The sequence below is a fragment of the Lepeophtheirus salmonis genome, chromosome 6 (genome assembly GCF_016086655.4).
Source record: "Lepeophtheirus salmonis chromosome 6, UVic_Lsal_1.4, whole genome shotgun sequence".
NCBI classification, from domain to species: domain Eukaryota; kingdom Metazoa; phylum Arthropoda; class Copepoda; order Siphonostomatoida; family Caligidae; genus Lepeophtheirus; species Lepeophtheirus salmonis.
Window position 1 is genome coordinate 8117251 of NC_052136.2, and position 15586 is coordinate 8132836.

Below are 15586 nucleotides of genomic sequence, written 5' to 3' on the forward strand. Positions count from 1 at the left end.
AGATGAAAAAATGTTCATTTCTGGATCGAAATTGGCAAATTTCAGACGTCCGGGATCATTTTAATAAAAATACTGAATTGTAATACCTTTAATTGTGTATATTTGAATCTTACAAAACAACAACTGCCGTGCACCTTGATATCAAAAATATCCTTTTTTTTTTTTGTTCCAATAAATCCATCCTTCAAGACGTCTGAAGATATCCTTTTTTTTTTGAAATAAAACAGATCACTTTTTTCATCTTTTAAGTGCCTTTAGTATGAAAAAAATATGCAATGAGGTATCTTAATTTTTGTCAATAACATTTTTGAAAGCATTTTACAGAAAAAAAAAAAAAAACTAACTGGTACTCGCATACATAAAACGAAGGTAATTTAAAAAAAAATCATGCATATTTCTATGAATTAACTTTAATTAATGGATAAGGGACAATTAATAAATAGAAGAAGAAAAAATAATTTCCTTATCTACGTATATTTATGCAAGTATTATTAATTAGAACAAAAGTGGGTTATTCAGAAATAAATCTCTGGTTAATTTATCTATGCCGGAGAACTATATAAGCATTACAGTTTTTTGAAATTAGCATCAGACGCAAAAGATCCAATCTTCAAGTAAGAGGGAAAATATTTGACAATATGAATATGAACATCCTTGTATCCTTCTTGGTCCTCGGACTTTGCTACCAAGCCTCCGCTCAAGATTTCGATAGAGAATTCCTATTGAGACAACTCAACAATTTGGAGAGGAAAAGTAGTAACGATGTATTGTCAAGGCAATCATCAACTTCACCACAAATGGAAACATATGAAAAGAATGGGTATAATTGTACCCAAAAATTAATTAACACTCAAAAGACCGAATATGACAGAGGAATGGAGTGTAACCACACCGTCACTAAAAAATGTCATTTGACTTACATCACTGACTACACTTCCTCTGCTGATAAGAAATGTGAGACCAACTACAGAAAGAGTTGTCACATTGTGTTTAGGCCACAAGTAAGTAATATATCTTTAAAGCAAAACGGACAAGTTTGTCTGTAAAATAATATACTTTTTCTTCTAGTCTCACCAAGAGAAGGTTAAAATATGTCACACTCCCAACGAACGTATCTGTGATGACGAGGAAACCGGAGAAGAAATCTGTTCCACTCAGTATGAAACTGTTTGTGAAACCACATTTAAGGAGTACGAACTTAAGGAAGATGAACCCGTCTGCAAAATGGTTGAGAAGAAGCGATGCGAAAATGTTCAGGTTGAAGTCTTCAACTTGCCCAAAAGGGAAGGAGAAGAGAGCACCAGTCCAACTGTTGTCAAACAAAGGTGTGAGAACTGGCCCGTTCAAGAATGCACATTGATCTCCAAAAACGTCAAGAAAATTCATCCAGAGACCTCCTGCAAAAAAATCGCGAAGAACGTTTGCATGCCCAACACCTGTAAGCTTGTTGCCGGCAAAGAAATCTGTAATGAGGAAACCAGAACCCTTGTTCAAAACATCCCTGAGGAAGAATGTAATCTTGAACCTCATGAGAACTGCCAATCTGAGTCCTCTCTTGTCCCACGGTAAAGGATTTGTCTCTATATTATTTTATACTCTAATTTTTGTGTTAACACCTTGTACCGTTTTCCAGTCTTGTCCCCATGAAGAACTGTGTGGATGTTCCCAAGGAGGTCTGTGTCAATACAAGGACAAACCCACAACAAGTTAATGTTCCCTTTTACAAGGAATGGTGCTTTGATCCAAAGGATTTGGAAAATGAAAAAAATCTTATTTAACACATCTCTTTTCCATGTGCCCTTTCTTTAAATATTTGACTGAAAAATTTATAACTTGGCCATGTTCTTTCTTTATACATATGTTTGCAAAAAGCTATATATTTTTAATTATACATAAACATTTTAATTTTTCATGTATTCGTTGTTATATCTATTTAATTATGATAAATGATTTTATGATTAAAGAGTATTTTATTTTATTTAAAAAAAAATGTCAAGTGTAATAATGTCAAGTGCTAAGGGCAGGATTTGTAGTAATTTAATATAGTAAGCAATTAATAATTATTTGAATGAAAATATTTATTATAATAATAATATTATCCTTGGATTTAGGAACATACATAAATACAACACAAGAAAAACAATACTTACATATGTCGTAAGTAAAAAAATGAGTCATTTAAAGATTAATAAATATTTCCACTAAATAACAATGTTCATTTTTGCTACATAAAATAACGTATGATACATCCAAAATAGTTTGTATATTTTATGTTTTATCACTAATGACTACTTTTAGGTTTTCATTTTAAATCAAAGTTTATGAGTATTTACAATTGTTGGGTTTCCGTCTTCAAAACATAGATTGCTCCACGACCCCTATAATTTTTGTTAGATTGAACTAGCTCGTTCCATTTAAGAAGCTCTGTCAGGATTAATCACACAGGAAAAATCGTTTTTGAAAGTTCTCTTATAATATAGAACGAGTGTATAGTTGAATTGTTTATAACATCATCGGCCTTTCCAAATTGAGAACATCGATACCACAACTTCATTTGTAGTTGGAGGGGTTTGGTGAGTGTGCGACTCGTACAATTGGGATGGGGAGAAAATTGGAGTATAGTTTGACTAGAAAAAATCGTTCCACAATTTGAACACGATTAAGACGGTAGATCAAAATTGAGATATAAATACTATATCGATTTATACTTCATTATTTACATAATTAATTACTCTTAACGAGTATAAAAGCCCACAGTTTATCGCTTTATATTCTTCAAGAATAATATTTACCACTGGAGACTTTTAATTGCTATAAAATAAACGTATTTGGCTTCAGAAGGGATATATCCCCCCCCCAATGGTTTTAACAGAGGTGGGATTATGGTGTATATAATCATTCCCCACCCTCCTCGCCTCAAAGTTTCATAGTTAAAAATGAATTTTTTTGAATATGTTTTTGTGTTTTTTTAATAAAATTGTTTTACTATGTACAATTTCACCAATTGTTTGATCCTAATTAAATCTTTAAATACAAACTCAAACTTTATTATGTAAAATTCAACCATTTTCAGTAACTATGATTCAATTTTTTCCTAGTTAACCTATCGTTGAGAGGACTCAAAGGTCAGACTTTTCTTTACATATACTCTATGTACAAGAGATTAAAAATGATTGAGTCATTACAGCAAAAGAGTTAGGAATTATCTAAGTGGGGTATTTTTTTACCCATCGGCATGTATATCTTAAGGTGATTTTTGTCATACAGTATTTGTATCTTGTAAGATTTTGTCAGGGGGAAGGGGGGTTGTCACTGAAACCAATTTTTAATGTGGTGTTTAATAACTATTCGAAAAATTATATACTTAAACTCCAATTAACGCACTCTAGATATGCAACTTTTAGACAAATATGGTTTTGAATAATGACAAGGGAATCATTCAAGGACAAAATTGTTGTTTTATTATTGTAAGACATTTCTTTCGTCGTCAATTATAGAGAGCCAAAATTATTGTTCACAAATTATTAAGTGAAAATACTTTAATTTGAAATTATTCAAGAGTTATTAAGTGTCTTAAAGTATATGGGGAAAAAATGAAAAGTAGGTTACTCAAATCTCTAAGATAATTTCTTGAAAAATTGTGCAAATGAAAATTATACATTAATGAATTCATAAATGTTTTTTAGATTGTGAGACCGAGTATATAAACAGAATCCTACAGCTTAAATATCATCAGAGTTTCATTGCAATAGCAAACAGAAGGACGTACACAATTTACTTGAACTAAATACATACAGTCATGTTACTTAAAATTCTTATCACAATCTGCTTTTTTGAAGTCTGCCATGCCATCTCAATACAAAATTTAACTACAGATCAGGTTTTGGAAAAACTTTCAGATTTAAGTAGAGACAATGCAAAAAACATTACAGAAAGATCTGGTGAACAGGTTTTTTTGATAAAGAAAAATTTAGGGGCGTAGTAACCGAGAATGGTGAATATTGCATGGTTAAAATGGTTATGAGAGAAGAAACTGTTTACGATCGAGGAATGGAGTGTAAACACACATTCAAAAAAGAATGTCATTTGACTTATATCACGGACTACATTTCATCCAGAGATCAGAAATGCGAGACCAACTACAGAAAGAGCTGCCACATTGTTTTCAAGGCACAAGTAAGACAACATTACAATAAGCATTGCGAGATAATATATTTTTTCTTCTAGCCCCATCAAGAGAAGGTGAAGCTCTGTCATACTCCTCTCAAGCATGTCTGTGATGATAATGAGCCTGGTCCAAATATCTGTACCACTGAGTACGAAAGTTTGTGCGAAACTACCTTTAAGAAATATCAATTAGAACAAGATGAACCCGAATGCAAAATGGTTGAAAAAGAACGATGCCAAGATGTCCCCGTTGAGTTGTTCCACCTTGGACACAAGGACGAAAGGGAGGGAAAACCTCCAACTATTCTCCAAAAAAAGTGTGAGAACTGGCCTGTTCAACAATGCGTGTTGAAGACCAGAACCGTCACAAAAATTCATCCTGAAACATCCTGCAAAAAAATTCCTAAGAAGGTTTGCATTCCAAACAACTGCAAAGTCGTTCCCACTGATGAAATCTGTCATGAACAACTCAAAACAGTTGTACAAAATATCCCAGAAGAAGAATGTGATCTTGAGCCTGAGGAAAACTGTAATATGGAGTCCTCTCTTGTTCCACGGTATAGGATTTAAAAATTTTTTTTTTGTTGAGGATCGTATAATAATTTTAGTTCTTTTTTTCTAGTCTTGTGCCTAAGAAAAATTGCATTAAGGTTCCCAAAGAAGTATGTGTCAATACAAAGAAAAATCCTGTCAGAATTCCTACACCCATACTTAAAGAGTGGTGCTTTGATCCGGAGGAAATATCTACTATGTTTCGTGGAGATTAAATGTCAACTATTTTATTATGATTACATTTGACCAAGTTGTTATATTGATTGTTATTATTTAGATTTATTTTAATTGTTAAAAGTTATACCTATTAAATCTTTAATTTAAAAAAATTAAAAGAGGCAAAAAAAGTCAAAATAACTTTTGAAATTTATTTTTTTAATATATTTTATAACAGAATCGAATTTATTGCCACACCTAAATGTAATTAGGGTAGAGAAAGGCTAGTTGACGGACTTCAATTTTCTGTTAAGTGCTCCAATAATGTCGTGAAGTAATCGTGCGCCTACTCTTGTTATATTAGTTACGGCTTTTAAAGGAGGGTGAGACCAAAAAGCGTTTCCATATACTTCCGATATTCAAGTATTAATTCATATACGTGAGAATGGAGTATATGGTTTGTAGTACGTAGTTACTTTTATCGGATCTCACAACCTTTCCTCTAAAAAGAAAAAGAAAAAAGGTTCAAACTCATTTTGTAGCAGTGTTGTTCAATAAACCGGTACTATAAAGGTTCCGGAGTACTGACGCACCCCTCATATTTTTCAGTTCCCCCCCCCAAAAAAAAAAAAAAAAAATTGTCCTTCATAAAAATGCCAGAATGATATTTTTTTATTATGAAATTTTTAAGCTAAAAAAAAAAAAAAAATATCTTGACAACGCCAATTAAGTACATTTGAATTCCCTTCATCGAAATTTTCGTTGTACATTTTATTATAATAAAAAAATATCAGAAATTGCGATAATAATTTTGATAACAAACCCGGGATAATAATATATTATCCAATTCTTCACAAATACGGAACTATTATTTAATAATCATTGTAAATTATTCACAGAGCTCAATCTAATTCAATCAATCAACTGTTAGAACACTGATATGGGGTAACGAAAAAAAAAAAAAAAAAAGATTCACAGCAGACAACTATTACAAGATTAAGTTTCCGAACATAACTTATGGACTTGTAACCAAGGAAAGACAATAAAAACAACCTCTCACTGAAACGTTACTCTTTAGTCTTATGAACTAGCATGGATAGTAACTATATTTTACAGAAAATAATAATTTCGACTTTAGAGATGTTCGGGAATTGTAATTGTATAGACTAAGGAGGAGGTTTCAAATTTGTCTTGCAAACTTATAAATGAATTAAATTTCAAGTTTCATAAATTAATAGTACTTAAAACCTATGATTTATAATCATTTAGAAAAGAAAAAGAAACTGAACGAACTCTCAATACAAGCCTTAGATTATAAATAATTTTATTTACATAAATTATAATAATTTTTGTAGCCGGAGTCGGTACAAGTTTTTCGACTCCTGACTCTAACTCTACAAAGAAAAAAAAGCACCAATTCCGACTCCACAGCATTGCATAGTGCTTTATTTCCCTAAAAAAGTGACCAAATCTCTGAAAATTGATATTATATATTTATTTTTACAATTCCAGCTGTAATTTATGTTATATAGAACTTATTTATCAAAAATATATTAACTTCAACTGATTTCATAAAATTTTTAAAGATCTTTATATTTATGGAAATAATTGAAATATAATTTATTTCTTGCTACCTGGGGCAAATAAACGAAAATAGGAATTTAATCTATCTCATTAGATTCATCGTTTACTATATCAATATAAGTATTGATATAATAGCTGCCAATAGCTTTTGTTTATTGCTTTAGAATTAGAATTTCGAAGGTGATATATTAAGGGGGCACTGCTTATCAGAAGATGATGAATCTGATCTGTTAGGGTGTTAATTCTTGATGATTTTCTTGAAGCATTAAGTTTGGCATTTCTAATGCTTTAATTAAATGCTTCTCCAGCTTCTTCAGAATAAAGCCCAATTGGAAGTAAAAGATGACTCAATTACTTGTTTTTCATACATAAATACTTTTTTCATAGATGAAGGGATAATGTATATAGAAATATTGGTTGACTGACAAGAAGAAGGGGAAATGTTCATTATAGAGGGTATCGTCCCAAAATAAGAATTCAGATAGGAAAGATTTAACTATGGCGAAAGTTGTGTCAAGTTGCGTCTTACAATAGAATATAGAACATATATTTTTGGGGTACCTACTTTTTATATCAAAATTGCACGCGCAAGCCTTTATTGCTTCTTGAACCCTTGGAAAATCCCTTCATATTTTATTTTAAAAGCATAAGATATTAATTATATGTTAATACACATATTTTTTAAATGAAACAAATCAAAAAAAATTACTTCATATTGAAACCTTGGAGCGCCAAAGGGGCAGCGGCGGGTGGTCGGGGGGGAATCCTCCCAAAATACATTTATCTACGTTCATTTTTGTTGTTAAGAACCAAATTTTGTTTTGCCACGGTTAAAGCCTTGCTATCTCAATTTTTGTTTTGGATGATACCCTCTAGATTGTTCAATCCTACAGTCCATTATCAAGCAAAATCCTTATTTTAGAAAAGTGCAAAAATATGCGCAGGTTTTTACTCTTCATTAATGATGTATCTAACTAACGTCGTTAAATCTTTTTTTTGCACACTTGTTCTTCTATACTAAAACATTAGGTATGTAACTTTATATATTTAAACTATAAGAATAGTAAAATTTTCTAAAAACAAAAAAAATATTTTTTTATATGAAAAATAAATATAAAACTTACAAAAAATTATTGCCAAATAGTTAGATTCAACTATTGCATTGACATATTTTTATTTAAAATTGTGTAGGAAGTTCTAAATAGCCTTTAAACTGGATCTGGATCGTAGTATATTATTAGTAAATTATCATACGTATAATATACATACTATCAAACTATAAAAATCAACATTACTCTTGATTAAATTGTTTTTTAATGCCTGAACAACAAAATATAAACACATTTTTTTAGATGTATACAAAAAAAAACCTAATTCAACATTATTAATATTAAGGGATTTTGACCTTGTGTTTCTATTAACCTGGATATGAATGAACAATTATGAGAGCAGGAGAAGAAGGCGAGAGCAAGAAAGACTCTGATTTACCTTGTGTCAAGGTATATTGAGTTGGGTTAGCTTCAAATTTGTTACTTTATCTTAAATTATAAGTATTTATTAATCCATGCAACAGCATTTTCCCCTGTCGGCTAAAATCCACATTTATTATTGTTATTAGGGCAATAAAACACGCAAATGACCACTACAATTTTCAATCCCAGTAGGTTTGTCCTTTAAAGCCGTATTGAAAAAATTTCGATTCAGAGGCATATCTTTGATTTAAATTAACAATATAAATAAAAATTTAAGATAATAATAATAGATAGAAACATTCCTGCATTCAAAAAGATAAACTAACCATTTAAGTATCTTGAATACAGTTCCTACAAATGAAGGATCCGTGGCCGGAAAACTGCTCTGGGGAAAATTGCCTGCAGAAGATTGCACTGGGAAAAAATTCACAATTAATAAAATTGCACGGGAGAAAATGTTTTTTTATAAGCTTCCAACAACATACCAACATATTATATACATCAAAGAAGTTGTCTAAATGAGAAGTCAATTTTTTATTTTTGTCAAAAAATTACGAAATCGAAATTTGCAAAGTAAATCGCAAAAAAACTATTTCACATTAAGTTTTGTAAAAAAGTAGTTTATAACATATATTGGCATTGTTAAGAGAAACAAAAAACTACCCATATGTTTTCCTAAACAACAAAAAAGTTACGGAGAAGAATTTTCTCGAAAAAATAACCCACGATAAAGGTTTCATTTGTCCAAATATTGCAGAAATTATAAATAAAATGTACCAGAAATTCAAAATACACACTTGCAATAATAGAGTCTAAATTTTATTTATAAAATGCATCATTTTGTGGCATTTCTTCTTAAAAATGTAAATTGACGTTTGATGGAAAAAAAAAAAAGAAAAGAAGAGACAGGAAATGATAAAAATTGAAAGAAAAAAAAAAGACGGGAAGCGTTCGAAAACATGAATATTTTGCTCAAAAAGCAAGTGTCTGTTTCTTCGCAAAAAAAAAAAAGTGAGAAATATTAAGTACTTTGACTCAAATTGGGTATCATTTTCATAAAGAAGTATGTCTTAGGCATAATTGACTAACTTTTATACGAATATCACTCATTCCGTATTTTTGTCATAGCCTCTCGAAACGCCAAATTTTGCATACAATTTTAAATCGCAAAAATAAATTAAAAAATCTGAAATATTACGACTGCTAAGAGAAAAATAAACACATCAGTCTAAAGAATTCTATTTCAGGTAAAAATGATTAAATTTTCAAGTATATAGCGTCTAACGTTTGAATGTACAATCTATTTTAATGACGGACGGTATTTTTTTCACACGTCAATAAATTAGGGAGCATCCATATCATTTTTATTTTTTTAAATGTTCCTGTACAAGAAATAGTATAAATTAGGTATCAATTTTAAGTTTATTAAATTGCCAATAAAATGATAGGTAAATAAAGCCTGTAGGCCTTTCCTATTAGTAGATATAGCTACTTAAAGCCAGGTATTTATCAAAAAGTGTGAATTTTTGATTCCTGTTTGTCACTTGATACATATTTTTAAACAGCCATAGAACAAAAGTTATAGAAGATAGAACTGAATTTTTATTTTAATGGCCTGGCCACAATCTATTAATTTAACATAATTAATAGTTTTTAAATGTACATTGTATTTTCTATAGGTCTACAAAATTAGGATTTCAAAATTTTTGTCACACAAAAACATTTTTTTTACAAAATTGGTCATTAATTCAATTTTGTTTTGGCTATACCACACAAAATACAGGATTGTAACTTAAATAATTTACATTTGAAAAGACTTATGAAACAATTCTCAATTCTTACTTTGTACCCGAAATATTTTTTAACACTTTTGGCTGTGAAATCGGAGTCTAATCTACAGCCATGTCATATATAGATAAAACTAAAGATTTAACCTTATATTACAATTCAAAAGATTTGCTGTCAAAAAAAGTTCGATTTTGTTAGACTTTTAACGTTTAACTTTTAGTTTTCTTGATAAGTAAGGTAATTTTGCATAAAAATGTTTCAAAATGAAATATAACTAAATTGATAATTTTAAGATTTATAATAAATAATTAATACTTCAGAGGCAAGAAGATTAATCTCAATTTAAATAGGTTTTATATACAATGTATTTGATTAGTACTTTTTGATTAGACGTAAGTAGTCTTATCGACTTATATTCCTTACTTTTTACAATTAATCAAATAATGTACTTCATTGTATTTAATTTTGATACATTTTCATGCTTTAGCTTCCAAAAAAGACCCTTAATTTTACAGGTTTTTTGTATGGTTATACACATTTTGTGGGAAATGTATTCAAGATAACTTTACAAATATTCTATTTTTTTAACGCTGGAATGTTTTTATCAATTTTTGTTACCTTTATTTTTCATTTCTATAGTAATTTCATTTCACAGATAGTATTAAATCGAAGTTATACTCTAAAAACGGAGTTTTTAAAGGCCAAATCTACAGCTATTGTAAATCTTAAAGATCTCTTTCGTGTTTTATGGCTTAAATAGCATTAATAAATGTGAGTTTTATCCGGCAGGGGTTCCAAGGTATGAATTTTGTTGCATAGTGTTATTCACAACGGGATCAAACTCAAAGATTACTTTGAGGGGAATGAGAAAACCTTATGTACATTAAAGTGTGCCGTAATGACAAAAATTAGTAAAATATTGAAATAGATAAGTTTTTTCATATTTTTCCATTGATATTTTTGGAGTTGAATCAAAATGAAGGATTTTAATTATATAAAATATTGTAGATTAGAAGAAATTAGAAAATGATAAATTTTATTTTTAGAAAAAAAGAAATTACATTCAAATTTTCGGAAAGGATAAAAGATAACAACCCCGCACATTTATCTTTACTCCATGCCCTGCTCACATTAAATTGTTATTGCTTTGAAAAACTATCAAAAAGAATTAATTTTATAAGTGAGATTATTTTTTTCGAAAATCTCCTTCTTTTGATAGTTTTCTTACATAAAAACATTTTAATGTTGTAGAAGTAAACAATTTGTAGAAATAGCAGTCACATGATTAGCCCCCCATACCCCCCCCCAGTACTTTATCCCATGGGGAGAAATAATCTAATATTCCTATGCTTGTACAATGTAGATGTTATTGTTATTGCCTTTTTCATTAATTTGTTAGATTTTTTTCTAGGAAAGAGAAACGATGTTGCAATGAAAAACAAGAATATTTCGGATTGAATTACAAACAACTTGGTATGTGTGTGTCCATTTTTAGCTTGGATAACGAATAATGTTTTGATCTGTAAGATAGTTCCTTTGCTTTGCGTACATCAAAATGTCCGATTGATTTAACCACAGGAAACATTAGTTCAATATAAATACATTCACCTTATGATTACGTCAAAAATGTAGATCTAGAGCCTTGGATTTTAGCTCTGGTATGAGTTTCTGATTTGCTAGAAAAAGTAGTTCACTCTATCACTCGTTACTTGGGGTTCCTTTTTGTTTTGGACACTGAGTACACGTTTCTGTACAAAGAGTGTCGGTTTCCATCATTTTTCAGCCAAAAAAAATGGAAATATATCGAGTTCAAAATAAGTTAAAGAATCAATAAAAACATTTTTTAATCATAAACCACATTTACATAAGGTTAATTAATCCTAATTTTAATTTGGGGATTGTTTTAAGGGTAAAACATGACTCTGAACGATAATAGTCTGTATTAATTTTATTCTAGATATTTCAGAATTCAGATGACTGAGAGAAAAACTGAAATCCGTTTTGGATTTTGCGATCACAAATAAATTTGATTATTATCTTCAATTCATTTGTACAAAATTTCATCCCTAATTGTTCCCCTTTGTAATATAATTGCAACAAAATTGAATATCATAATATTGTCCTGAGATGAAATTACTCACAATCATATTGCTTGCAATGAAATTGCTTTACGATGATGTTATCTAGAACAATTTTGTCTCACAATGATACTGTACACGGGGATTTTACCAGGGAACAACATCTTCCCAACGATTTTGTTTGCAATCTATTTACCACAATCATTTACTGTGAACCAAAAAAAAACCATCATATACTTAATAAATTAGCCCTGATCGCCTCAGATACGAAGTAAAAGAGGACATGTCAAATGTAGTAAGTTTATAGTTATTTATTTTCATTGCATTTACAATAGTTGGACCTATGACATAATATGTATGTTAAAAATTCGGAAATCTTGTAGAGGCAAAATATCCTTATTAAAATGGAAGTGTTCAAAAAAACAAACAAAAAAACGACTGTTGATATGGTTTCGAGTCCGAATACATATGGTTCCAAGTCAGAGTTCTTATTGTTCAGAGTCCCCTATGTTACCGTCTAGGTCAATTTTGAGCCTCCAGTGTTCCAATTTAAGTCAAGTCCGAGTCCATAAAAAATGTCTCGTACCCGAACTCAAGAACTACAGCTCTGTAAAATACATACATATATAAAAATTCCTAATATACAGCTATAATTATGTATTCCAAAGCATATAACAAAGTTTTTTTTACATGTTCAAATGCATGAATATGATTATTCAAAACATTTGTAATTTTTTTAGAAAAATTTGTAAGATTAAATTGTGAAATACATGCATGGAAGTAATTACAAAAAAAGATTAGATATAATAATTATTTCTACATATTATCTTTGTTCTACGAGAACTGAACATGCAATCATTCAACTGATTCAATGTTTCTATCAGTTAGGTACATAGATATATGCAGAAATGAGCCTATGCAATTTATAAACATGCACTCAAGAAAAGTTTGAAGCTAAATTCAAAATACTTCTTGATAGGCCCAAATTTGGATCCGCTCAAACTTTTTCTGTTTGCATACCTTTTTTTTTATTAGTAAAATATAATCCGCCAAATGAATAAAATTGTACAGTTGTTATAAAAATTGTTGTAAAATTTCAAGAAATAAGTTAATACAAAATGGAGTTTTCTCAAGTTATTTAAAAACGTGAGATAATTTTAAAAGTTGTTAAAAGTTATATGTAGTTTAAAAGTCCATTGAGTCAATATATCTCACGATTGTTGTGTTCAGACCTGTTAGAAGAGTAATCATTTTTGTTCTGCCTGCATAAATAATTCTGAGATTCTTTGCTATTATCGCCTACACTTTACAGTTATTTTCTCCTCTCATTGTAAGAGCAATGAGCCCATCTGACGTCTTGAGACTTATACCAAACCTATCAGTAATGATACTCTCCACCATAGATAAATTCTTGTATTTACTATTCATCAACCCCTAAAAAGGATGCTTTATTTTGGAAGGGTCTTGAAAGTATGCGTTCCTTCCATTCGTTAGGACCCAAAATCCTCACAATAATAGCAAGATGGTTAAATGCCACATATAATCACAAAACACGCATAAGATATTAATACACAAGATTGCAAGATCATTTACTTCCGAGGCACAAGAGGGAAGCAAAAGTGAAGGGTCGAAGTTAGCACAGCAAAATCTATAACTGATAAGTTAATGAAGCATGTTGATATATTAAACATATCATATTCACAAATACATGTAGACTTTCATGGACGACGTCCCCATCTTCATCTATAATCTTTGATGTAAGTATAGATTCTTTATAGCACTTTGATGAAGAAATAGACTGCATATGAATGCCAATGACTCTATCGTATATGTAGCACTCTGTGATTCCGTCCCAATGCTCTGAAACCTACGTTTATAATTAAGGTTTGATGAATTATGAATACAACGGTAAAAATTCCACTCACAAACCTGTAGGACTAAGAATAAAAAACACTTCCTCTATTATTATCCAAGACAAAAAGTCTCAAGGCGAAAGCGTTGCAAGACAAAACAGTAAAAGTCAAAAGCGTTACAAGTCGAAAACGTACATTGCAAACATGTTCAAGACGAATTCTTCTGACACGAACGTATCTACATATAAATTTCTTCCGCTAGTATTTTCTCACTATCTTCTCTAAGAGTATCAAACACTCAGGTATCAAGGGGTCAATGGTCTCCTCTCATTTCAACACTTGGTATAAGACTACTATGAGAATATCCCTAAAATAAGATAAAAAATAAGATCTTGGAAACAATGAATAAAGTTATTCCCATCGAAGGTCTGCCTGGACTACCCTTGAATCTAATCCTTAATGAGACCTTTCAACAGAAATCTCCAACCATCAATGAAGTATGATTGATAACAGAAAAAACAAAGAAGTGAAAATTATTAGTACTTATCTCTTATTTATAAATAAGCTCAATAGCCCTAAAGCAATATTGTTCAAGTATTTGAATCGGATATGTCTTCTATTATTTGAATATTTACAAACCCTACAAGACATTGATTCAAAACAAATTGAACTTCAATACAACTTGGCAAATGTTGCCGCTGTCCCCGAAGCAAAGGTAAGTTGCAACAATTTAAAAAATCGAATTTGAGTTAGCAATGAGGAATATTAGACTAAATAACATTTTGTTAGGAATACATAACTAGACCTTTCAAAGTGTTGAATGTATTATAATAGACTAAAAAATAATTTTTTTTATATCTGAAACCACGGATCAGTATAATAGATAAAAGATATTTACTCTCACAACTAGGGATAGAAAAATATTCAAATTGCGGTCTGTGTAAATTTAAAAAGATATTAATGTTTTATTAATAACAAGCAGTGTACGCGGGTTTGTCATTAGTCATCAGTAATATCAGTAATTTAAATATCTCTAAGATTACATTCATTTTTAGATAATGTTTTTATACAATTATATTCATAAATAGCTTTTCATAAAGGACTCAAGGGAAAGAATTGACAATTAGTAGAAGTAGACCATCTTTTTTTCTTCCCTTTGCTAATGGTCTAAAAAATTGTCAGCGGCCATAAGATCTATTTTAAAGACCTTGAAGGCAATTTATGTACTACTTTGTGGGCTTAATATAATTATTTATCATAATTAGCCAATACTTATTAATTGTAATATATTTTTCATAATGTAATGTGTAGTGCAGTGTAAAGTAATAATAGATCAACTTTGTGTAAAAAGTATCTAGGCTTATAACCCATAAAAGTGTTTAATTTTCCAAAAGACATCAATTGAATTGATGATGGCTTTTCATTCATTTTTACAAAAAGAGTTACTCAAGATGCCGTAAAAAATTTATTCATCCTTATTTGGTACATGAGCCCAACTCCAACATCATTAGAGGCTTAGATTATGTTAGAATAATTGTTTTGAATCAGTTACTGGAGGAAATGGGATCTTCTAATTATTAATATGACGATGGCGAATATCTAATCAATTTTTAAATGATTTAAAAGAAGGAAGAAATAATCTGACGAAGTGAATAATGCATCTTTTTTTGAAGAACTCACTCTTCAGCTACCAGAAGGTACTGTTTGTCTGAACAACAATTATATTTTATATTAAATTACTAGCTATATTTTAAGCCAAATTAAGATATATCAGTCTGTTTAGTTTTTTATTGTGGACATTAGTGATCTTGATCTAAACGATTATACCGGCCAATATTTATGGCGCTGTATCAAGGAAGTCTTCGAAGATATATTCATTACAGCCGAGAAGCGTTTTCACAACCTTATTAAAACTCAAAAATTTAATGATTTAAGA

General features: G+C 30.0%; 2 protein-coding genes across 2 annotated transcripts; both read left to right on the forward strand.

Moving 5' to 3' along the window:
- The first annotated feature begins 583 nt into the window (after positions 1-583).
- On the forward strand, positions 584-1963 carry LOC121120370 (uncharacterized). The gene is made up of 3 exons (XM_040715216.2): positions 584-1001; positions 1069-1565; positions 1634-1963. Exons 1-3 carry the CDS (start codon positions 639-641, stop codon positions 1776-1778), a joined length of 1005 nt encoding a protein of 334 aa, XP_040571150.1. The 5' UTR covers positions 584-638; the 3' UTR covers positions 1779-1963.
- Positions 1964-3743: 1780 nt separating this feature from the next.
- Positions 3744-5076, forward strand: LOC121119918 (uncharacterized). The gene is made up of 3 exons (XM_040714747.2): positions 3744-4176; positions 4228-4724; positions 4790-5076. The coding sequence occupies exons 1-3, from the start codon at positions 4006-4008 to the stop codon at positions 4932-4934; spliced, it is 813 nt and encodes a 270-aa protein (XP_040570681.1). The 5' UTR covers positions 3744-4005; the 3' UTR covers positions 4935-5076.
- The last annotated feature ends 10510 nt before the right edge of the window (positions 5077-15586 follow it).